The sequence below is a fragment of the Scyliorhinus canicula genome, chromosome 16 (genome assembly GCF_902713615.1).
Source record: "Scyliorhinus canicula chromosome 16, sScyCan1.1, whole genome shotgun sequence".
NCBI classification, from domain to species: domain Eukaryota; kingdom Metazoa; phylum Chordata; class Chondrichthyes; order Carcharhiniformes; family Scyliorhinidae; genus Scyliorhinus; species Scyliorhinus canicula.
The window spans coordinates 8,620,686-8,646,256 of NC_052161.1; the positions used below are offsets into that span (position 1 = coordinate 8,620,686).

General features: G+C 48.4%; 1 protein-coding gene across 2 annotated transcripts in view; it reads right to left on the bottom strand.

The window, feature by feature from the left end:
* The window catches only part of crtac1b (cartilage acidic protein 1b), a 373,155-nt gene extending 349,464 nt beyond the window's left edge, over positions 1–23,691 (bottom strand). Inside the window, exons 1-2 of one of the 2 annotated variants that reach the window (XM_038773324.1) lie at positions 23,516–23,691; positions 22,592–22,790 (exon numbers count right to left, since the gene is read on the bottom strand). In XM_038773324.1, the coding sequence (XP_038629252.1) occupies positions 22,592–22,773 (182 nt within the window). In that variant the 5' untranslated portion in view covers positions 22,774–22,790; positions 23,516–23,691. Of the gene's footprint in view, positions 1–22,591; positions 22,870–23,515 lie in introns of both variants that reach the window. The other variant, XM_038773323.1, reaches the window with a different exon arrangement.
* Positions 23,692–25,571: the final 1,880 nt, after the last annotated feature.

Here is a 25,571-nt window from a genome sequence, read left to right on the forward strand (position 1 = left end):
GACTGTGGGAGGAAACCGGAGCACCCGGAGGGAACCCACACAGAGACGGAGAGAACAACACAGTCGCCCGAGGTCGGAATCGAACCCGGGTCCCGGAGGCTGAGGCAGCAGTGCTAACCGCTGCGCCACCATGCCAGTCAAGTCAAGTCACTGTGATAATGGAGGAAAGGCGGCAGCCAGTGCATACACAGCAAGATCCCAGAACTGGCCTAATCATCCATTTGAGTGATGTCGGTCGAGGGATAAATATTGTCCAGGTTGGGGGGGGGGGGGGGGGGGGGGGGGGAGAACTTGCCTGCTCTTCTTCAAAATAGCGCCATGGGAACGCATGGATGCACTCGAGACAGAAAGCTGGGTTTAACTTCCCTCAGACGGGGCAGTAACCACGTGAAAAAGAGGGAACACGCCAAGGAATGCAACTACTGATACACACCCAGATACTACTCCATGCCAAAGCCAGTTGGTGCCTCTCCCCAAATCAATAATGTAATTAACTTTGAAGTATGAACACTAACTGGTGGAATAGACTGAACCACCACAGCCAATAATAGTGTGAAGTCACATGAATAATTCAACCTCATGTGTGATTCAGTGACCAACAGCTGATAACTGAAAGAGAAAGCTTGTCTTGAGTTTTGATAAAACCCTTCACCACCACAAGAAATTAAAGAGGGTTAGAAATAGCAGCGTTGTGTGAGGCAGCTGCTCCATTCAATATCATCGCGGCTCAACTTCAAATCATTTCTACTTTTCTGTCCGATCCCCATATTATAGAATCCCTACAGTGCAGGAGAAGGCTATTCGGCCCATCGAGTCTGCACGGGCTCTTGGAAAGAGCACCCTACCTAAGCCCAAACCATCACCCTATCCCGGTAACCCCACACAACCCAACCTTTTTGGACACTAAGGGGCAATTTAGCACGCCCGATCCACCTAACCTGCACATCTTTGGACTGTGAGAGGGAACCGGAGCACCCGGAGGAAACCCACGCAGACACGGGGAGAATGTGCAGACTCCGCACAGACAGTGACCCAAGCCAGGAATCAAATCTGGGAGCCTGGAGCTGTGAAGCAACTGTGCTAACCACTATGCTACCATCCGCCCCACGGTAAGAGCATGCTACCGAGGCCCTTAGTGTCCAAAAAGGTTGGGTTGGGTGGGGTTCCCGGGTTACAGGGATAGGATGATGGTCTGGGCTTAGGTAGGGTGCTCTTTCCAAGAGCCCGTGCAGACTCGATGGGCCGAATAGCCTTCTTCTGCACTGTAAGTGCCCGCAAACCTGTAACCCCATCGAACCTTTGGACACTGAGGGGTAATTCAGCACGGCCAATCCACCCAAGCTGCAGATCGTTGGACTGTGGGAGGAAACCGGAACACCCGGAGGAAATTCACAGAGACACGGGGTGGATGTGCAAACTCCACACAGACAGTCACCTGAGGCCGGGATTGAACCCGGATCCCTGGAACTGTGAGGCAGCAGTGCTAACCACTGTGCCCCGGTGCCCCGTCATTCCCTGATGTACGGAAACAAAATCTCACTCTCAGTCTTGAATATGCCCATTGACCGACCAGCCAGAGCTCTCTGGGTGACAAGTTCCAAATCATATTGCTGTTGTGGGAGCTTGCTATGCAGACGTTGACATGCCATGGCAGCCAACATCTGCATAGCAAGCTCCCACAACAGCAACATAATTATGGTCAGCAAATCTGCTTCAGCCAAAACTTGCTGAGGGATAACCAACAGATATAGACACCAGGGAAAATTCAGGCCTTCTTCGAAATAGTGCCATGTCAGCTTTTGGATCTACCCGAGAGGGCAGACAGGTTTGACATCTCGCCTGAATAGGGGCACAAGGGCCTCAGCCTTGATTCCATTGCTCAAGTCTTTGGAGTAGGATTGAATGCGCCGCCTTCTGCCTCAGGGGCAGGAATGCCACCCACTGAGCCACTAGCCTGGCAAGGTCCAAGGCAGCATAGATCAAGCTGGTTTGTGTGTTTGTGAACTAGTTGAAGCGTTTAGAGTAGAAATTGGAATCAGACAATGGAGCGGGGGGGGAGATAAGTGAGACTACCACATCCTCCATCTTGTTTCCCCAGGTTGCCAACTGGTCTTGGATGTATTCCTGCAGCTGGCATCACATGACCTCTAGCCTCCAAATACACCCCCCCCCCCCCCCCCCACCCACCCACCCACACTCCTGAGTTACCATCCCAGTTGATGTTAGAACTGGACAGGAAGTTCCCAGAATGGAAACCTGGCTCAAAAGACTGTAACTTCTACTTTTCTGTATAAAACGTGGAGGAACAGAGTCAGAAGACTGCTTATTAGTTTTAACAATAAGGAAAATCATTTATTAAACATGGAAAAATGTGCTTATGACACGATACTCCTTTACTCCCCCCCTTTTCTTAACAATTACTCACAGGTTTAGGATTAACATGGATTATAAAGTGCATCTTGAACTACAATGGTCCCATTAATACAAAGTCTCTTTAAAGCACACAAGATGACTGTGGGTAAATACACTCCCCTCTCTGATTGGCAAATGAATGTTTGTGGGTACCGTCTCAGAATCCCTCCCCCCTCATCCTCCCTTCCCCAAATAATTACCATGAGAGAGTTTCTAAATTCCACTCCCAAAACACGCTTTCAAATCTTCTCACGCGATTATGCTTTCTCTTAGTGGTTTGCATCCCAAAATCCAGACCAGGTTTTCCGAGTGACACTTCTAAACAAAGCTTCGGCTTCACGTTTAACAGGGAGCCCAGTCCAGGATTTCACACCATCCCCTTTAGGATTTATTTGTCTCACTGCTCACAATTGCTTTAACTCTCAGACTGTATTGTCAGACTGAGGAGCGGTTGAATAAACTTGGTTCATTCTCACTGGAACGACGGAGGTTGAGGGGTGACCTGATAGAGGTCTACAAAATTATGAGGGGCATAGACAGAGTGGATAGTCAGAGGCTTTTACCCAGGGTAGAGGGGTCAATTACTAGGAGGCATAGGTTTAAGGTGCGAGGGACAAGGTTTAGAGGAGATGTACGAGGGAAGTTTTTTTTTTTTTACACAGAGAGTAGTGAGTGCCTGGAACTCGCTGCCGGAGGAGGTGATGGAAGCAGGGACGCTAGTGACATTTAAAGAGCATCTTGACAAACAAATGAATAGGATGGGACTACAGGGATACGGACCCAGGAAGTGTACAATATTTTAGTTTAGACGGGCAGCATGGTCGGCACAGGCTTGGAGGGCCGAAGGGCCTGTTCCTGTGCTGTACTTTTCTTTGTTCTTTGTATTATATTGGCATCAGATATTTGATTTACCTTTGAAGACTGCTGTCCCACTTTAATTCTGGTGACTGCATTTCCCTCTTTAACTCAGAACACTTTGTTTACTTTTACTCGAATTCGCCTCTGATCTCCGGGTAAGCATTCTCCAAGGCGGCCTTCAGGACGCATGACAACGCAGAACCGCCGAACAGAAACTTATAGCCAAGTTCCGCACACACGAGTACGGCCTCAACCGGGACCGTGGATTCACGTCACATTACATTCACCCCCCCACCATCTGGCCTGGGCTTGCGAAATCCTACCAACTGTCCTGGCTTGAGACAATTCACACCTCTTTAACCTGGCGTTACCCCCTATCTCTGGATCTGTAAAGACTTAATTACCTGCAAATGCTTGAATTCAAAGTATCGCCTTGCATCTTTGACTTTCTATATATATGTTTCTGGAACCTACCTCTTCATTCACCTGAGGAAGGAGCAGTGCTCCGAAAGCTAGTCATTTGAAACAAACCTGTTGGACTTTAAACCTGGTGTTGTGAGACTTCTTACTGTGCTCACCCCAATCCAACGGCGGCATCTCCACATCAACTCCAGACATCTTAAACTTTCCTTCTGCCCCAATTCCCTGTTTCTACGGGATTGTAACTTGTACTTTCGGAATCCTGCCTTTTTGCAGCTCCCGTCTCGCCCAGCCTTTCTTCTGGCAGAATCGAGAGATGTTCACTCCCCGAGATCCTGTCGCCAACTGCCAACATACTCAGCTCAACCTGAAACTTACAACTTACAAGCTTCTCTACCTTACAAGGCCCGGTTACTAAGCAACCACCTCTTGTTTATTTACTCATCGTGCTGCAGCCCTTTCTAAGCTCAATAGAATCACAGTTTGAATTGAAACCAACCCCCGCACATACCAACACCTTTGTCCGGCATGAATCTAATTATCTATTTTATCCTTCCAGACATGGAAACATTAAATTAAACCCACTTAGAACTATACATTATTTCTCATGTTCAGCAATACAACTATACTTCCCTTAAAACTACCTTTGTTTTTCTAGCACCGGCTTAAGATATGTAAGAAACATACGTGATTCTGAGGGGGGCTGATAAGGTAGACGCTGAGATAAGGTTTCCTCTTGAGGGGGAATCAATAATTGGGGGGGGGGGGGGAGAAGCAGATGAGGAGGAATTTCTTCCTTCAGAGTGTTGGAATTATCTATCTCAGAGAATATTGGAGGCTGAGTCATTGGATATATTCAAGACGGTATTAGACAAGTTTCTGATTGACTCGGGAGTCAAGGATGGTGGGGGGCGGACATAAGTGGAGTTAAAAGCAAATTAATCTGAAATTTGATACCAAAACAGAAAATGCTGGACAATCGCAGCAGGTCTGGCAGCGTCTGTGGAGAGAGAAGGGAGCTAACGTTTGGAGTCTGCATCAGTCTCTGTCAAAGATGGTGAGAACTGGAAATAGTATGAGATTTATACTATTGTACGGGTGGAGGACATGGAGCAGTGAGGGTAGAGAGAGGGCCAGTGATGGGTGGAGATTAACCAGAATGTTGCAGACAGAAAGACAAAGGGAATGTGACTGGGGTTGATCAAGACTAAGAAGGGTGCTGGTAGTGGCACATAAAGGGATTAGAATGTGGTAATGGCAGAACCGAGGTAAACAGTGTTTCAAAGGACCACTTGAAACAGGGAACAGTGGCCCTAGTAGGGTGGGTGAGGGGGCGAGAGTCGGGAGTGGGGTTAAGGTGACAATGATATCAGCCGTGATTTTATTGAAGAGCTGACATAGACAGAACATACAGTGCAGAAGGAGGCCATTCGGCCCATCAAGTTTGCACCGACCCACTTTTAAGCCCTCACTTCCACCCTATCCCCGTAACCCAATAACCCCTCCTAACCTTTTTGGACACTTAACATGACCAATCCACAGGACCTGTTTATCGACGGAAGGTTTGCGAGCCTGGGGGAGTTGGAAGAGAAATTTGGGCTCCCGCCGGGAAACATGTTTAGATATCTGCAGGTAAAGGCATTTGCTAGACGGCAGGTGGAGGGATTCCCTGCGCTCCCCGCGAAGGGGGTGAGTGACAGGGTGCTCTCGGGGGTCTGGGTCGGGGAGGGGAAGATATCCGATATCTACAAGCTTATGCAGGAGAAGGAAGAGGCGTCAGTAGAGGAGCTGAAAACGAAGTGGGAGGGGGAACTGGGGGAACAGATCGAAGACGGGACATGGGCTGATGCCCTGGAGAGGGTAAATTCTTCCTCCTCGTGTGCGCGGCTTAGCCTCATCCAATTCAAGGTGCTGCATAGGGCCCACATGACTGGGACGAGGATGAGTAGGTTCTTTGGGGGTGAAGATAGGTGTGCCAGGTGCTCGGGGAGTCCAGCGAACCATGCCCATATGTTCTGGGCATGCCCGGCATTGGAGGAGTTCTGGAAGGGGGTGGCGAGGACGGTGTCAAGGGTGGTGGGATCCAGGGTCAAGCCAGGATGGGGACTCGTGATCTTTGGGGTTGGGGTAGAGCCGGGAGTGCAGGAGGCGAAAGAGGCCGGTGTGCTGGCCTTTGCGTCCCTAGTAGCCCGGCGAAGGATTTTGCTACAGTGGAAGGACGCGAGGCCCCCAAGCGTGGAGACCTGGATCAATGACATGGCGGGCTTCATTAAGCTTGAGAAGGTCAAATTCGCCCTGAGAGGATCGGTGCAAGGGTTCTTTAAACGGTGGCAACCTTTCCTCGACTTTCTGGCTCAACGATAGGGTACTGGGACAGTAGCAGCAGCAACCCGGGGGGGGGGACGTGGATTATTAGCTTATTTTATTTAAATTTGATTTATCTAATTTTAATTTATGGTTAAGTTCTCTTGTTTGGGGGGGGGGGGTGGGGGAATGTGATACATGTGATGTTACGGTATGGGGGGAATTGTGGGTGTTATGGGGCCGTTAGTTGCATATTACTGCTTTTTGCTATACTTTTTGTTATATTTTCTGTAAAAAGTTCCAATAAAAATTATTTTAAAATAAAACATGACCAATCCACCTAACCTGCACATCTTTGGACTGCGGGAGGAAACCGGGGCACCCGGAGGAAACCCACGCACACACGGGGAGAACGGACAGACTCCGCACAGACAGTGACCCAGGCTCGAGGGGCTGAATGGCCCACTCCTATTGCTCATGAAATGAGACCCTTGATTACTCAATTGGGTGAATCTTGATGTTGAGTCAAAAAAAACGTTCCCCATCTCTTTTACTTTTTCTAACTAGTTAACAAAAGTATTCAAAGGTTATGTTTGAAAACACACCCCTATTATTAAACACACCAAACAATTTTCCCCGGTATCTGGGCAGGATACTTATTAGAGACTCCAGGACAATCCTGGTGGGTTGGTAACCCCATCGCTCCCAAGGGAGGAAGGCCTGTGACCCAGGTAGAAATGAACCCCATGCAGACCACACTGCGAATGGCATCAGTCTATGGAGCTGGTGCGAAGTTCAATTAAAGATTTCAATTACTGTTCATTATAAATTTAGAGTACCCAATTCATTTTTGTCCCAATTAAGGGGCAGTTTAGCATAGCTAATTCACCTAGCCTGCACATCGGAGTTGCGAGTGTGAGACCCACGCAGACACAGGGAGAATGTGCAAGCTCCACACGGGGAGTGACCCGAGGATGGGATCGAACCCGGGTCCTCGGCGGCATGAGGCAGCAGTGCTAACCACTGCGCCACCCTTCCCATTTTTGTTTTGATGTTAGATTGACAGATGTAGATTGTACTGAAACGTTCTCCCCGCAATTATTAAGGGACAAAATAACAATTCACCAGATAGGTGAGCAAAGGGGGCAAGTGATCATACGGGCTGGGAATTGTGATGCATGAGGACGGAGGCTAAACTGCCGGTGTTTTAAAATCCATTTGACACTGGATTCCCAAAGCCGCACATTATCTTTCAGTTCTTTTCTGCTCGTTCCTCCGCAAATTACTTCGTTAATAAAATATCAACTATTAACCTCATTGCCCGAGAACCCGCACATTGGCAACGTTGCCATTTAAACTCTTGTCTTCATTTTTTTGAGCATGGCGTTTAATAATGAAACAGCCTTGAACTTTGTAAATATTTTAAGGTTCTTTTCCTCCTCTCTTATATCAGCAGTTTACTCATTTATCTTTCAGATGTCGCTTTCTCATTAAGTAGCGCGCATCAAAAATAACGTGCACTGATGCCCATACCCTGTGCACAATTTGATTAATTAGAAATGTAAAACTGAATTAAGCGTATGAAATTGTACTGTTAAAACAAATAAAATGCCTCCAGTGAAGGATCCTCACCAGAATCATTAACCTGTCTATTCTTTCCAAGGGTACTGATGGACTTTTTCCATTAAAAATATTCATCAGTTTCTCCTCATTTATTTCAAAATGAGACAGTGAAATGCAGTGATTTGGATGGACGCTGTTGTCCGTGTTTATTTTACTGCTGTAATTGACCGTAACTCTGCCGGATCCTCCACTTGCTACACTCCATCATTGGCAGCTGCGCCTCCAGCTGCTTAGACCCCAATCTCTGGCGCTCCCTCCCTCCCTAACCCTCGACACATCCGTTCTTAAGACACGCTTTAAAACCTACCACTTTGACCAAACCTTTGCTCAAATATCCGCTTCTTTGCTATGGGGTCAAAACTTTGCCCGATTCAAGCTCCCATGGAGCTCCTTGGGTTTATTTTAGGTAATTTGGACAGTCTGAATTCTCCCTCCGTGTACTCAAAACAGGCTCGCTCCGGAATGTGGCGACTCGGGGCTTTTCACAGTAACTTCATTGCAGTGTTAATGTAAGCTTACTTGTGGCAATAAAGATAATTATTATTTTATTATCTATTTTAAAAGGCCCTGTATAAAACCAAGTTGCTGTCGTTGGAAGAGAAAGGGGCCATAAAGAAAGAAAAAAATGTCAGAGGAAGCAAGCAAAAGATAAAGAGATAAGATCATAAGACATAGGGGAAGAATTAAGCCATTCGACCCATCGGGTCTGCTCCGCCATTCATCATGGCTGATATGTTTCTCATCCCCATTCTCCCTATAACCCCTGATTCCCTTATTAATCAAGAACCTATCTATCTCTGTCTTAAAGACACTCAGGTGATTTGACCTCCACAGCCTTCTGCGGCAAAGAGTTCCACTAATAGAAGGAATGCCAGACACACATGAGAAAGAATGAAGCCCCTTGAACCATCCCCCCACTTCTTTCACATACAGCTATTTAGTCTGAATTAAGATGACAACTTTCTGTTCTAAACGATCCAAAATGTTTCTCGCTTGAACCATAGAAACTTATCAATCCGCTAACTTATCTATCAAAATTAAACAATCTGCCAGAAGCGACACCACACATCCCTTCTGTTTCAATTGCTTTGGATTTTCTTGTACAAACAGTGCACCGTGACAACATGGCGAATGGATCTGGACTATACATCGAGGGCCGAAGGGCCTGTTCTGTGCTGTACTGTTCTATGTTCTATGTATACACACCACAGACTGAATTATCTATTTATGGAAAGTTGACGGTTGAGATGATTCATGACCCTTCCCATACTGAGCACAAGAGAGGGGGTAAATGAGGCAAATTGCTAACTGTTCTGGTATTTCCATTCAGTATAACATAAGAAGTAGAAGGCTGGATTGGAAAGTCAACCTTTAGAGACTGGTTCCATCATTCTACAATGGCTGACCTTCTACCTCAACTCCACCTTCACGCACTATCCCCTTATCCCCTATTTCCCTTGGTATCCAAAAATCTATCGTCCTCTGACTCGAATATACTCAACGGGTGTGCACATAATTCACGGAATTATAGAATCATCATTTGGCAGCACAGAACTGGAGTCTTGCTGAAAAAAGACATTTTGTCGAAGCTTTTAATCTTGCACTTATCAGGATAATCGCAGGAATACCAATGCCAGGGGAAAGAACAATTAATGCTGTACAGGAAGAATGTCTCTACCAATTAGAATCCACTTGCCAACCAATCAGCACTCAGCCTGACATTTGGTATTCTTGTCATGGTGAGTGCAAAACAGAAAGCTTTGACAAAACTTCTCTTTTCAGGAATACTTAATTATAGAACAAGGGGACACAGAAGAAGAACATTCGGCCCATCATTTATGTACTGGCTCTTTTAAAAAGAGCGATCCAAATGCCCTTTCAAAAATAAGTATTGAACTAGTTTCCGTCGGCCTTTCGGGCATCACATGCCAGAAGGTGAAACATGATAGGACAGATGGATGTTCATTTCTTAGCGCTTCCCTCCCTTGTCACTGCTCCTCCCCGGCTTAAAATGATTGACCATGCTGGAAATGTACAAGGTGAGCAGCACCTGAGAGCACAAGTGAGGATCCCATCCAAACAATTGTTCTTTCTCAGGGCATGCGTTTTCCCACCTCAACCTTAGGAGGAATTGTTTTGGATCGCCCAGCGAGCAGACATTTTGTGGGATGTTCCTGCAGCAGCGAAGCCCTCGGCCTCTTCCCCAGTAAGATTACAAACCTACGATGATGAGTTCAATGACGCGCTGAGGGACTGCGGTGGAATAAGAGGGTTTGGAGGGAGGTCGCTATTAACAAATGTACATTTTGTGATAACTCAGGAGACACAAGCAAGAAGGCAACGTAGTTTGTCTGCAACACAAGAGTAAAGCAGCCACCACCGAGTACAGCAACAACCCGGGACTACCAGCACTGCTGGTCCAGGTTAGGGCCGGCATTTAAAGGCTTTGTTAACAAGTACCAGCTGGGCGGGCCTCCTCCTGTTACCAGGGAAACTTGTACCCGAAGAGCTCCATGGGGAGATCTATTAATGATCCGCCGTGGAAGTGATCAGACATTCCTATGGCGACACAGTGGTTAGCACTGCTGCCATACAGCAGCAGGGACCTGGGTTCGATTCCAGTCTTGGGTGACTGTCTGTGCGGAGTTTGCACTTTCTCCCCGTGTGTGCGTGGGTTTCCTCCGGGTGCTCCGGTTTCCTCCCACAGTCCAAAGATGTGCCGGTTAGATGGATTAGCCATGCTCAATGTGGGGGTTACGATGGTAGGGCCCATGTAGAATGTTATTTTGGAGGGCTGATTCAGACTCGATGGGCCAAATGGCCTCCTTCTGCACTGTAGGGATTCTATGGTGTCTTTCACAACCTCAGGATATCCCAGGATCTGAATGGATACAGCACAGAAAGAGGCCATTCGGCCCATCGTCTCCGCATCGGCTCTCTGAATAAGCAATCCGCTCTGTGCCGTCCTCCTGCCTTCTCCCATAGCCCCCTACATTCTTCCTTTTCAAATAACCTTTAGAATGCCTCGATTGAACCTGCTTAGCAGACATTCCATTCCAGACCCTAGCCACTCGCTGTGTGGAAAGGTTTTACCTCTTATCGCTTCTGCTTCTTTTGCCAACCAATCACAGAGTGTTTTACAGCTAGTGAAGCATTTTTGAAGTGTTAGAATGCAGGGAAATGTAACGGCCAATTCACAAACAACAGTGTTATAAAGAAGAGATGATCTACTTTTTAAATGGTGTGAGTTGAGGGCTGGGCAATGTGGGAACCGGTCGGGTTCTTTGCCAAAATAATGCAACCACATCCTCAGTGCCCGCCTGAGAGAATCAAGGAAATTCACAGCACAGAAGGAGTCCATTTTGCCCATAGTATGCATGCTGGACAAAACAGTGCAACAGAGCCAAATCCCACCTCGCAGATCCTGCTCCAATATCCTGGAGATTCAAAAACTTCATGTGTACACCCAAGTACTTTTTAAACATTGAGGATTTCTGTCTCTCCCGACCCAGACAGCCATCACACGCTGGTTAAAAATTCTCCTCAAACCCCCCCCCCCCCCTTAACCTTTTTACCAACTACTTTAAATCTATGCCTCTTGGGATATTTTAAATCTATATTCTTCGAGGCCTCTCATGATCGTATACACCTCGAATAAATCTCCCCTGAGCCTGCTCGGTTGCAAAGGAAACCACACTAGCCTATCAAATCTATCCTCATTGCTAAAGTTCTCCATTCCTGCCAATACCCTCATAAGTCTTCTCTCTAATGCCATCATATCTTTCTGGTAATGTGTTACCCAGAACTGTACACAGTACTCTTAACTACAGTGGAACTAGCGTTTTATACAGTTCCAAAGTAATCTTCCTGCTCTTCAACTAAGCAATGAAAGAATCCCGCCCGCCGCCCTGACCAACTTATCCACCTGCCCTGCTACCAGCTTCAAGGATCGGTGGGACTGTACTGCAAGGTCCTGCGTTCCTCTGCACTTAACGCACAGTGGGTATCACTGTTGCTTCACGGGCAGCACGGTAGCATTGTGAATAGCACAATTGCTTCACAGCTCCCAGGTTCAATTCCGGCTTGGGTCACTGTCTGTGCGGAGTCTGCACATCCTCCCCGTGTGTGTGTGTGGGTTTCCTCCGGATGCTCCAGTTTCCTCCCACAGTCCAAAGATGTGCAGGTTAGGTGGACTGGCCATGCTAAATTGCCCCTTAGTGTCCAAAATTGCCCTTAGTGTTGGGTGGGGTTATTGGGTTATGGGGATAGGGTGGAGGTGTTGACCTTGGGTGGGGTGCTCTTTCCAAGAGCCGGTGCAGACACGATGGGCCGAATGGCCTCCTTCTGCACTGTGAATTCTATGAATCTATGGTTCACAGCGCCAGAGTCCCAGGTTCGATTCCCGGCTTGGGTCACTGTCTGTGCGGAGTCTGCATCTTCTCCCCGTGTCTGCGTGGGTTTCCTCCGGGTGCTCCGGTTTCCTCCCACAAGTTCCGAAAGACGTGCTTGTCAGATGAATTGGACATTCTGAATTCTCCTTCCGTGTACCCAAACAGGCGCCGGAATGTGGCGACTAGGGGCTTTTCACAGTAACCTCATTGCAGTGTTAATGTAGGCCTACTTGTGACACTAAAGATTATTTAAAAAACTACCATTTATTGTGAACTCAGAGACTGTGCCTTATAATAATACGATAAGACTGTGTCTTATCCCGTGTCTGCGTGGGTTTCGCCCCCACAACCCAAAAATGTGCAGAGTAGGTGGATTGGCCACACTAAAATTGCCCCTTAATTGGAAAAAAATAATTGGGTAATCTAAATTTAAAAAAAAAAGACTGTGTCTTATATTATACTATTATAAGACTGTGTCTTATAATAATAACCTTTATTAGTGTCACAGGTAGGCTTACACCACTTCTCTCTGAGTGCTGCTCTCCGACAGTTCAGCGCTCCCTCACCACTGCAATGGAGTCGCGGTTACACAGATGCCGTGCGGTATTAGTTAGGAGCTGCTCCTTGCAAACACCAGCCCACAGTTCAAGGTGGCAATCTCACTCCCAAGATCCCTACACTGTTCCAAGTCTGCCCTCTTGTGCATCCCCAAGCCCCATTATTCTGCCATCAACGGTCGTGTCCTCAGATACCCGGGTCTTAGGTTCTAGAATTCCCTCCAAAAACCTCTCCATCTGTTTACCCCTCTCCCTTCTTTTAATACACTCCTAATGCTTTCTCCCAGCTTATGGTTGCCTGCCATAGTACAGTACCTCCTGATGAGGTTTGGTGCCAAATTCTGTTTGATGATGCTTTGGGATAATGATAATGCCTTGGGTCATTTTCCTATATTAAAGGCACTACGTAATAGAACATAGAACAGTACAGCACAGAACAGGCCCTTCGGCCCTCGATGTTGTGCCGAGCAATGATCACCCTACTCAAACCCAGTATCCACCCTATACCCGTAACCCAACAACCCCCCCCCCCCCCCCCAACCTTACTTTTTAGGACACTACGGGCAATTTAGCATGGCCAATCCACCTAACCCGCACATTTTTGGACTGTGGGAGGAAACCGGAGCACCCGGAGGAAACCCACGCACACACGGGGAGGACGTGCAGACTCCGCATAGACAGTGACCCAGCCGGGAACCGAACCTGGGACCCTGGAGCTGTGAAGCATTTATGCTAACCACCATGCTACCGTGCTGCCCGAATGATGGCAGGGCGATAATATCACCGGATTTATAATCCACAGACCCAGGGTCATGAGTTCAAATCTCATCACGGCAGCTGGTGGAATTTATATTCAACGAATTAACAAATCTGGAATCTGAAGCCAGCCTCATTAATCGTGACCGTGAAACTATCATTGAAAAACATTCAATAAGATTGTAACCACAACCCCACATTCCTGCTGACTCCTGATACACTTTCACCTCCCTTGCTCATCAAAAATCTATCTCGCTCTACCTTAAAAATATTCAGGGTGGGATTTACCGACCCCGTCATTGTCAGCGGGTTTCCCGGTGACTGCACCCCTTGTCGCCGGGAAGCCAGTGCGTCGGCGTGGGATGGGAATATCCCGCCAACGTGAACAGCTGGTAGATCGCGCCCACAGTGTCTGCTTCCACTGCCTGTTGAGGAAACGAGTCCCAGAGACTCGCGACCCTCCGACAGGAAACATTTCTTAATCTCTGGCTTAAAAAAGGAACACCAAGGGCATGATTTAACCGGAAAAGAATCCATGTCCGGTTTTGGGTACGTTTAGCGGTGTGATTCCCGATGGCTGCAATGCTGAGAAACACAATCCGCTATGTAACGCCACTTTGCCGTGTGTTTTGGCCTCATGGAGTTTCTCTCCATCAAGGCCGCACTTGAGATATTTCCTGCTGACGAGCGCCATTTTGTCTGCCCCACCCCCATTTTCGATCCCCCCCTCCCCTCCCTTGCCTCATGACATCAGGAAGGCCCCCAGGAACCCCCCCCCCCAACCCAGGCCCGATCGCTGGCAATTCCCACCTGGCAGTGAATGATGGAATCCCTACAGTGCAGAAGGAGGCCATTCGGCCCCTTGAGACCGCACCGCCCCTTGGAAAGAGCACCCTACTTAAGCCCAAGCCTCCACCCTGTCCCCATAACCCAGTAACCCCACCCCACCTTTCTGGACACTGAGGGCTAATTTAGCACGGCCAGTCCACCTAACCTGCACATCTTTGGACTGTGGGAGGAAACCGGAGCACCCGGAGGAAACCCACGCAGACACGGGGAGAAAGCGCAAACTCCCAGGCACCCTGGCAGAGACAGGTTGGCACTGTCATGGCGCCAGTGTCAAGATGCCTGGATGTCAGAGGCAGTGCCGGGGCCCCAACCTGCCCTGCCCCTGACCTCCGGAGTGGGGTGGGGGGAAGTGTTTAACGGCCAGGGATACCCTCCTAGCTACCATTACGACTGGCCCGCATTTGTGGAAACCAGTACAAGACAGCCCCCTGACGAGATCTCCCAGGCGTTAGGAGACTTAAATCAGCCGAATGACTCCTTTAAATCTGCTGATCTGGATCACGCCCAGTGAGGGCGACGCCATGTTAGAGAGTCCATTAAAACTGATGCAGCGTTCCGAGCTTCGCAAATCTCGCAAATTCAACGGCCTCGTCCCAACACCAAATCAGGGCAACGAGGCTGCTAAATGACACCCATTATCTTTAAACTGTGATGCCTTGTTCTAGATGCTCCGACAAGAGAAAAGATCCTCCCACATCCACCCTGTCAGGACCCCTCAGGACCTTAAAAGGTTTCAATCAAGTCACCGTTTGCTCGTCTAGACCCCAGCTGATACAAACCGAAACTCGCCAATCTTTACTCATGAGATACCCCGCCCGTTCCTGGTATTAAATAAAGAGACCAATATTGTACACATAATTTACAGTGCAGAAGAAGGCCATTCGGCCCATCAAGTCTGCACCGGCCCTTGGAAAGAGCACCCTACCTAAGCCCACACCTCCACCCTATCCCCATAACCCCACCTTACCTTACCTTTTTTGGACACTAATTTAGCATGGCCAATCCACCTACACCTGCACATCTTTGGACTTTGAGAGGAAACCGGAGCACCCGGAGGAAACCCACGCAGACGCGGGGAGAACGTGCAGAGTCTGCACAGAAAGTGACCCAAGCCGGGAATCGAACCTGGGACCCTGGCGCTGTGAAGCCATACACAATAGTCCAGATGTGGTCTCACCACTGCCCTGTACAACTGAAGCATGACCTCCCTGCTTTTCTAATCAATGCCCCTCACAATAAACAATAGCATTCCATTAACTTTCGCAATTATTTCCTGCACCTGCATACCAGCCTTTTGTGTGTCATGGGCGAGTATAGCCAGGCCGCTCTGAACCTCTGTCCTATTATACAATGCAACACAATCCCTTGCGATGTAATTCTGCCTCTTACACAATCCCGTCACCATCTTAAATTTGCACAATCTCCTGCATGAATATTGCGATCTTGAAAACAATTATTAATATCAAATAAAAAGAATGAATCAGCCAGCTCAGATCAGCTATCGATGGTCCTTTGTGACCTTTTATGAAAGGATTACAGATGGTCGTTCACTCCTCAAGGCCTTGTTAATCAAAGCACTTTGGAGTCATAGAACAAGAGACTGGCACTGAGCTCCAATGGTTACGAGATTTCAAGTATTTTTTACACTGTAGACCTTGAGCGGATGAATCAGGTGCTTCTGCTGCATTCAGCCAGCTGATTTTTCACTCGACATTTTGTGCTGGAACACTCTATTAACTCAATCAAGGCAATCTCGGTTTTCTTCCCCCTTGTCAATCTCAGCTCAGTGGGTAGCACTTTTGTCTGAAGGCTCGAACCTTTCTCCACAGGATGGAGCACAAAAGCCTGCCTGGGTTTGAGGGTGCTGCACTGCCAGAGGAGCCACCTTCAAAGCGAAACCCTATCGGGTGGATGTAAAACATCCCGATGCCAACAAAGGGCAGCAGAGCTCGCCCCTATTGTCTCGCTGAATACTTACCCCTCGGACCAAGATCACATTGTTGGTGGGAGAAGCTGGCTGGGTGGGAATTTTCTTCTGAATTGCCTACACTGCACCGCTGCTGAAAGTAATTAATAGGCTGCAAATTGCTTTGGGATGTCCAGAGGTTGTGGAAGGCGCTACACAAATTCAAGTTCTTTCTCTTCTGTAAACATTCTGGCACTGATGTGCTGCTTCATCACCTCAGCCAGGCGCCCTGATGCTGTACGGTCCCCAGTAAAGCTATCTGCTCGAGCTCCACTACCTACTTGCGCACAGCAGGGAACAGATTCCCCCAACAACCACCTCCCTCTGCATCGTTTGGCACCTACTAATTCCTCCATTCTGTGTTACAGAATTGCACCCCCTTCCTCACCCCCCCCCCCCCCCCCCCCCCCCCCACTCTGCCTTCCAGCACACCCCACACAGACATGGCTCCTGTTGCAAGAGTTGCACGGTCTAAACCGAGATTGATCCAGACCAGATTCTCTCGGCATATTAGTCAACCGTAAGAGAGACTGAAGTCTCCGGAAGTTCAACCCACACTCCCTCGTCACCCACAACACTAACTTCAGCCTGTTCTCCTGGTTTTGTACTGAAGCACTGCGCACCGAATGTTCGCACGCTTGTTGGTTGTTTGAGTGACATAATTAAAAAAGTGTTCTCAAAAGCAAAGTCCCTCTAGAAATGCACATCTCTAATGCAGGGGCTAGACAAGCTGTAATGTAGAATGATAAAGTATTTGCAGCACAGATCATCGTGCTCCACATGAACCCTCTCCCACCCTATCGCCATAGCCTTCTTTCCCATTCCCCCAGAGTTTATCCAGCTTCTCCTCAAAGACATAAATGCCACTCTCCTCGCATACTCCCAGTGGTCGCGAGTTCCACATTTTTACCACATTCTTGTAAAGTTTATCCTGAATGGGGTGGCACAGTGGTTAGCACTGCTGCCTCACAGCGCCAGGGGCCCGGGTTCAATTCTGACCTCGGGTCACTGTCTGTGTGGAGTCTGCACGTTCTCCCCGTGTGTGCGTGGGTTTCCTCCGGGTGCTCCGGTTTCCTCCCACAAGTCCAAAGGTGTGCCGATTGGGTGGAGTTGCGGGTATAGGGTTGGGGAGTGCACCAAGATACTCTTTCAGAGAGCCGGTGCAGACCCAATGGGTCAAATGGCCTCTTTCTGCACTGTAGGGATTCTAATAATAATAATCTTTATCGTCACAATAATAACCTTTTATTGTCACAAGTATGAAGTTACTGTGAAAAGCCCCTAGTCACCACATTCCGGCACCTGTTCGGGAAAGCTGGTACGGGAATTGAACCGGCGCTGCTAGCATTGTTCTGCATCACAAACCAGCTGTCTAGCCCACTGAGCTAGACCAGCCCTAAGTCGGCTTACATTGCAATGAAGTTACTGTGACAAGCCCCCAGTTGCCACATTCTGGCGTCTGTTCGGGTACACTGAGGGAGGAGGGAGGAAACCAGAACACCCAGAGGAAACCCATGCAGACATGGGGACCTGGGACCCGGGCACACAGTGCTAACCACTGTGCTACCGTGCCGCCCTATGAATCCCAGGTTGGATTTATCAGTGACCATCTTCTATTCATGGTGGCTGCCAGGTGTTCTGCTGAGCGTTTCCAACACTTTGTTTTTATTTCAGGTTTATAATCATCGGATTTATACTGTTGGTATTTACTCAGCCTGAGTAAATAGTTCTAATAACATTAACTTGCCCTTTCCATTCAACTCCCTTTTCCTTTGTTCACCTCTTCAATCTGACCTTAAATGTTGATATAGTTTCAGACTCAGCCACTAACCCTGAAATTGAGTAACGCGGCCTCAAATCCTCACTCCGCAATACTCCCGCGAGGTTGATATTTCCCAGTCCCACTCCGCTGCCAGTGTGACTTCTCATTGACCCCACTGACAACCCCAGCAGGCTGAATGGTTAGCAATAGAAAGACCACAGAGAACCTGGTGCCCTGTGCGCGCCTGCTGTGTAGGCAGGGGACCCGAATTGCGAGCCGACACTTTCTTATCGCTTTCCTCCAAAGAAACGAATCATTGTGCTGCCATCGACGACCTGACATTAGGCCCACAGTGCAGTATTGGTGCAGTAGTATTGATGTGTCTTTGAGAGCCATGGTGAAGGAGGAATCACCGGATTTAGGGTCCCAGCTGCTCGAAGCAACAGCTCTACAATGTGAACACAAAAGGGTGAAAATAGAACACACGCCAAATCCCCTCCCCCACCTCCCAGACCCTCCCAGACCCAGAAATGTTAAGCCCAAAGTGCCTCAGGTGCTCTCCATCAAAACCTTACCACCCTTCAGGTCCCAACCGCAGTACATGTTATACAGACACAGGAACAAGAGTTTGCCATTCGGCCCCTTGACCAGTTCAACCAGGGTTCATCCACACCTCAACTCCAATTCCCCACAATTGTTCGGTGTTCCATTTCTCAAACAAAAACCCATCGACTGCGGCCTTGAAATCGCCGATCACCCGAGGCACGCTCAACCGTCGAGCGGAACGAGTTCCAGATTTCCAAAACCATTTGTGTGAACAATGTTTTTTTTTTTAATAACTCGTCTTGGGTTTTACGACTGTGCTTGTCCTTGATTCTTCCACGAGCAGAATCTAATTTTTCTTTGATCTACCCTATTAAATAATTTTAACATTTTAAATTCCTCGGTTGCTCCTCAATCTTCTCCACCCAGAGGAATACAAGGCGACCTTGCGGCATTTGTCCTCACAATTTAACCCTCAAAGCCCCAGTATAAAGCTGTGGAATGTGCACTCCAGAGCACAAATATCTCCTTCTGGAGATGTGATGCACAAAACTGAACACAATTACTCCAGATTGGGGATCCAGCCAACACTCCTTCCAACTGAACACCAGGTAAAATATAAGGGCATAACGGTGAGAAGCAGGAGCATCCCAAACAACACGCCAACCGCGCTCTGCTATTCAATAAGATTACAGCTGATCTTTTCAATTCCTTTTTCCGTGTCTCGCCATATCCCTCGATTCTCATAGTGTCCAAAAAATCCTGTGTGCGAGGTTGACACCTACCCGGCCATGACTACCTCCAGCTCCCCGTCGCTATAATGACTGAACATTCGCACACCTCTGTCGCAGAGAGTGCCAAAGATTCACCACCTTCGGTGTGACCAAACGTCACCTCATCTCAATCTGAAATAGTTGACCCTTTACCCCGAGACTTTGCTCCCTCAGCCTGGACTGTCCAGCGAGGGGAGGGGGGGGGCGGGGGTGGAAAACAATCTCTCAGCAAAAACCCTGTCGATCCCGCTCAGAATGTTGCATGTTTCAATCAGATCACCACTCAATTCTTCTAAACAGGTCCAGTCAACTCAGTATCTCCTCAATGGACAATTCCCTTCATCCCCGGAGTCAATCTAGTGGCCGTAATCACAGAAAATACCAGTCACAAAAGTCTCCTCGCCACAATGGCCCATACAAACCCTCTTTCCGGCAGGCACTGAAAATGAAAATCGCTTATTGTCACGAGTAGGCTTCAATTAAGTTACTGTGAAAAGCCCCTAGTCGCCACATTCCGGCGCCTGTCCGGGGAGGCTGGTACGGGAATCGAACCGTGCTGCTGGCCTGCTTGGTCTGCTCTAAAAGCCAGCGATTTAGCTGAGTGAGCTAAACCAGCCACTGGACACAGAAACATGGACTGACCCCCTCCCACAGTCAAAAAGAACCACAGCATAAGTCCAGTCCAGAGTTATTAGTTTTTTGAAATAGGAAACATTTTAAGAATCAGGGAAAAGATTCTTTGCGATTACAACTCCTTAACAAGACACAATTCTGATTTTGAAACAGATACATTGCAATTTGACATACCTTGACAATGGACTCGGGTAAAGGGCATAGAACATAGAACAGTACAGCACAGAACAGGCCCTTCGGCCCTCAATGTTGTGCCGAGCAATGATCACCCTACTCAAACCCACGTATCCACCCTATACCTGTAACCCAACAGCCCCCCCCCCTTAACCTTACTTTTATTAGGACACTACGGGCAATTTAACATGGCCAATCCACCTAACCCGCACATCTTTGGACTGTGGGAGGAAACCGGAGCACCCGGAGGAAACCCACGCACACAGGGGGAGGACGTGCAGACTCCACACAGACAGTGACCCAGCCGGGAATCGAACCTGGGACCCTGGATCTGTGAAGCATTTATGCTAACCACCATGCTACCCTGCTGCCCTGGCATGTTTGAGATTAACTGTTGCTGGAGAGGGTACAACGTCAAACTGGCCAAATGTCGGATGAATTGGCCAGCTGGTGAGCAACACACACACACGCACAAACTGAAACAGATCCTGTCAAGTTCCTCAGGTGTCACCAGAATTCCCAGGACTTGGAGGAGAAACAAGTGAAGCATCTTAAACCATCAATGTCCCCGAGAAGTCAGTCAAAACGGAGTTGCATTAGATCATAGAATTTACAGTGCAGAAGAAGGCGGCCACTCGGCCCAACGAGTCTGCACCGGCTCTTGGAAAGAGCACCCCACTAAAGCCCACACCTCCCCCCTATCCCCGTAACCCCACCTAACCCAAGGGCAATTTAGCATGGCCAATCCACCTAACCCTGCACATCTTTGGACTGTAGGAGGAAACTGGAGCACCCGGAGGAAACCCACGCAGACACCGGGAGAACGTGCAGACTCCGCACCGACAGTGACCCAAGCCGGGAATCGAACCTGGGACCCTGTAGCTGTGAAGCAACTGTGCTAACCGTTATGCTACCGTACTGCCCTAATTAATCCCATCATTCCCCCTCTCACCCACATCGAGAAATCAAATCCACCCAAACATCTTCTTAAAATGCCCGTATTATCGAGCAGGAAAAAACACACAGAAGATGAACCAACATGTTAATTCGAAACGAGGCAGGAGTGACACATTCTAAAGTGTACATTGAGTCTTATCTTAATAGAATTACAGGGAGATCCCAGGAGGGTGATGGAACAATTAAACAGATTTAAGACAAAAAGAAGCATTGGAGGTAAGTTTTGTGGAATATCAAATCTCGGTTCTCTCCACCATCTTATTAAAATCCTGGCATAGACCACTGCCAATCACTGGTTTCAATTGCACCCCATTTGAAAACTTCCAATTTCAAAGTGACATGTATAAAATGGAACAATGTCACTCCGAACACCATCCAGAGGCTTCAGAGGAAGTTCAATTTCGATGTTAGCTGTTCAGGGTGCAAGTCCAAGGAAATGTGTCGCCCATTCGGTCAGTTTTCTCCCCAAAATGGGTCACCAGAAATGGACACCGAGCCTAATTGCCACACGGCAATCTGGGACGGCCGAGAAACATAGAGAGTCAGAGGAGACAGATGGAGTGAGGGATGGAAAGTGACAAAGAGCGAGAGAGAGAGAGAGCGAGAGATGGGGCTGGTGCTGCAGAATCAAAAATAACTCCCAAAAAATGAAAACAGCAGGCCCTGTCTAGACAAGTGGATAGAGGGAGACAGAGTGCCCGAGAGGTGCTGCAGGGACAGAGAACACAAGGGACAGTGGGCGCAGAGGGCCAGGAAAGGGACACAATTTTAAATCAATGCAGCAACATCACTGTGTGTGTGATGGCAGGAAGGGAGTTTTTAAATACTTTGTAAAGACGTCAATGGCCATCTAAAAGGGAACAAGGCAGACATACACATATCCACACATACAATTCACATATATACAATGTGATGTCAATCACATTAGGAGCTGGTTTAGCACACTGGGCTAAATCGCTGGCTTTTAAAGCAGGCCAGCAGCACGGTTCAATTCCCATACCAGCCTCCCCGAACAGGCACCGGAATGTGGCGACGAGGGGCTTTTCACAGTAACTTCATTGAATCCTATTTGTGACAATAAATGATTTTCATTTCATGCTGCAGCCTCATATTTAAAATTGGTCCCTTTGCTGGATTTGTTTGCTCTAGATTAGTGGCCAAGTCCCTTGTGTAACCCTCCCTGCTCCACTCAAGTAGGCACACACATCGCAGACATATATACACACATACACACATTCCCGTACCAGCCTCCCCGGACAGGCGCCAGAATGTGGCGACTAGGGGTTTTTCACAGTAACTTCATTGAAGCCTACTACAATAAGCGATTTTCATCATTTTTTCACACAGGCACCTATTGCACATATACATGATCACATATACATCATATAGATGTATGGGTTGTCTATTTCTAACACATCATTCATACATGGGGACATATACATGATGTGAGACAGTTCACATACTAGATGAAGCACTCTTACTTTTATTTAGACATCCACACCCACTTTTTCTCCGTTTTGCATATGACCATATTACATTTCGAGTGAACCTGACATTGCAGACAAGCTGCTGAAGGCTCGAGGCTATTTGCGTGTGTGGGCTTGACACCTTACCCGGCCACCACGATCTCCAGCTCCCCGTCGTTATCCACGTCGCTGACGGCCACCCCGTAATTGAGCTGGGTGGGATTGTTGTCGTAGTCGGCGGGGAGGACGGCGTCGGTCACGGCCGCGAAGAGGGGCTGGGAGCGCCGCGGGAGCAGCAGGGTCAGCAAGGGCAGGATGGGCAGCAGCATCGCGGCTGGGGCTGAGGCTGGAGGGGGGGGGGGGTGGTAGGTGGGGGGTAGGGAGGAGGAGGGGTGGAGGGGGTGGAGGGTAGGGAGGGGGAGCAGCTACAAGAGATGAGGAGGGAGGAAAGGAGGGGGGGGGGGGAGAAAAAAAAACTTAGTTAACATTGACACACAAGCTGGACAGCAGCACTGAGAATTCACATCCACCAGATTTCACCAAAGGACCTGCCCCTTCATCCTGCAGTGATATCAATTTGCACACACACACACACCAATCTCACATTCACATCTTAAACAAAAGTTCACTTCAAATCCCTTGCACTAACTTCCAGGTACCCCCCCACCACCCTCCCTTTCTCCCTGTCCACTCCCGGCAGGAGACATCAGGGGCAAAATGCTGGGCAAGTGAAACAACAAGAACTGCAATTTCGACAATGCTGCACTAATCCGATCGCTTCCTCCTTAACCTCAATAAGCATCATCTTCCCCGGCCTTTTCAGTCACTTTCTAAATCACGAAGGTAGAATTTAATTAAATGTAATTGTTTGAAATTATCGCATATGGGTCCTCAGGATCCAATTTAACGCAGACTTGTTTGCCCAGGAATTAATGGCATCTAAAATTAATATGGGAATGCATTGCCCGCTGTTGAAGTGAAGTTTGCACTGTCAAAAAAAATAATGTAAGATTAACAATTGCTGGAAAGTGTCATGCTGTTGAATCCGGAGACAGAAGCTGAAATACTCACATTGAAATAGCTTGGACTCTCTGAGCCCAGATCTGCAGTTATTGTCCTTGTTCCTGTTACTGTGAACACCTCTCTCTGTCTGCCTCTCCCTCTCTTTATCTTTCTATCTCTCACCTCCTCCCAGCTTGGAGCCCTGAACGACAAACCTCCTTCTCTGGTTTTGAGGGATTCTCATCTTCCCCCCCTCCTTTATGGAAGAACGTTACATAATCTCCCCTCCAATCGCAGTGCACCTGCCAACGTCACCAGCCTCCCAAAAAATTGCCTCCGGTCCAATGGGATGGGCGGAGTGGGGGGGGGGGGGGGGGGCTTGATGGACACATTCCATTGCTTGTCTCTGGAATGCACAGTCAGATCCCAGAGAGTAATTGGTGGGTAGTAATTTGCTGTCATATTCGGAGGACTGATTGTGTTACAGGGCTGCTTAATTAATTCTGTAATGGGATTTATTTATCTTAAAGGAAAGGGGACTGGACGTTTTGCCTTCTTCAAATGCGCCTCTGCTGTGGGATGTTGTGGAGGAGGTTTTGCTCTGTCACTCCAGCTTTGGGATCAATATTCAAGTTTATTCATTTTAACGGTAAAGTGGAATAAGTACTTGGCGAACAAGCTCCTTGACACCCAGGAGCCTATAGTCGCCTTTATGACATCTTGGCAGGAACCTAGCTGAGCATCGTCATTCTAAATGAGCCCTGCCTTCCTGACTAAAAAAATAAATAATCTTTTATTGTCACAAGTGGGCTTACATTAACACTGCAATGAAGTTACTGTGAAAAGCCCCCAGTCGGGGCAGCACGGTGGCTCAGTGATCAGTACTGCTGCCTCACGGCGCCGTGGTCTCAGGTTCGATCCCAGCTCTGGGTCACTGTCCGTGTGGGGTTTGCACATTCTCCCCGTGTTTGCGTGGGTTTCGCCTCCACAACCCAAAGATGTGCAGGGTAGGTGGATTGGCCACGCTAAATTGCCCCTTAATTGGAAAAAAAGAATTGGATACTCTAAAAAAATTTTTTTTTAAACCCTCATCGCCACATTCTGGCGCCTGTTCGGGTACACTGAGGGAGAATCCAGAATTTTCAGCTGGTACGGCAATTGAACCCGCCCTGCTGGCCTTGCTGTGCATCACAAACCAGCTGTCTAGACCACTTAGCTAAACCAGCCCTGACTACACCTTTCAGCATGGGGGGTTAAGGTGGTGGGGGGGGGGGGGGGGGGGGGGCATTTATCACCAAATCACACCCTGGTCTGTCCTTTTCTGTCTGTCCCCCCCCATTTCTCAGACACTTTGTTCTCCCTCTTTGAGCGTCACACCTTGTTCCATCCCCACCCCAATTTCTCATTTAAGATTCCCCCATTCCCCACCGCCTACCCAACCACCATCAGAATGTTGTCACCGCGAGACCGTGGTTGTTTTACTGCCTCAGCCTCTGCAGCTTCTCAACCTCGCTGCTTTTAACCTCCATTGAGTTCTCTCCCAACTGAGCTCACTGTCCTCTTCTCCTCCTTTCATCTCTCCCGCCATGTAAACTCCCCAACCCATATTCACGGCCAGCCTCTTGGCCTGACCATCTTGTGTGGTCTTGCTGATCACAATGTATCAGTCATAGATAAGGACATCCTTAATCTCTTTGTGTATCCCTCCACCCATATCGCCGACCCCCTCCCATCCTTACTTCCTTCTGTATGTGTTCAAACACCACCCTCACCTGGTTCTGAGTTGCTCTGGACCCCGTTGGGACCATTATTCTCTCTCACCCTGGATGCCCCTCCCCCCCCACCTCATCTCCACTCCTGTAAGTCCAAGGGACACAAACTGAAACAGATGCAACAGACCACAGCTCAAACCATTACAGCCTGAGCTAACTGGACTTGGGCAGCACGGTAGCACAGTGGTTAGCACAATTGCTTCACAGCTCCAGGGTCCCAGGTTCGATTCCCAGCTTGGGTCACTGTCTGTACAGAATCTGCATGTTCTCCCCGTGTCTACATGGGTTTCCTCCGGGTGCTCCAGTTTCCTTCCACAGTCCAAAGATGTGCAGGTTAGGTGGATTGGCCGTGC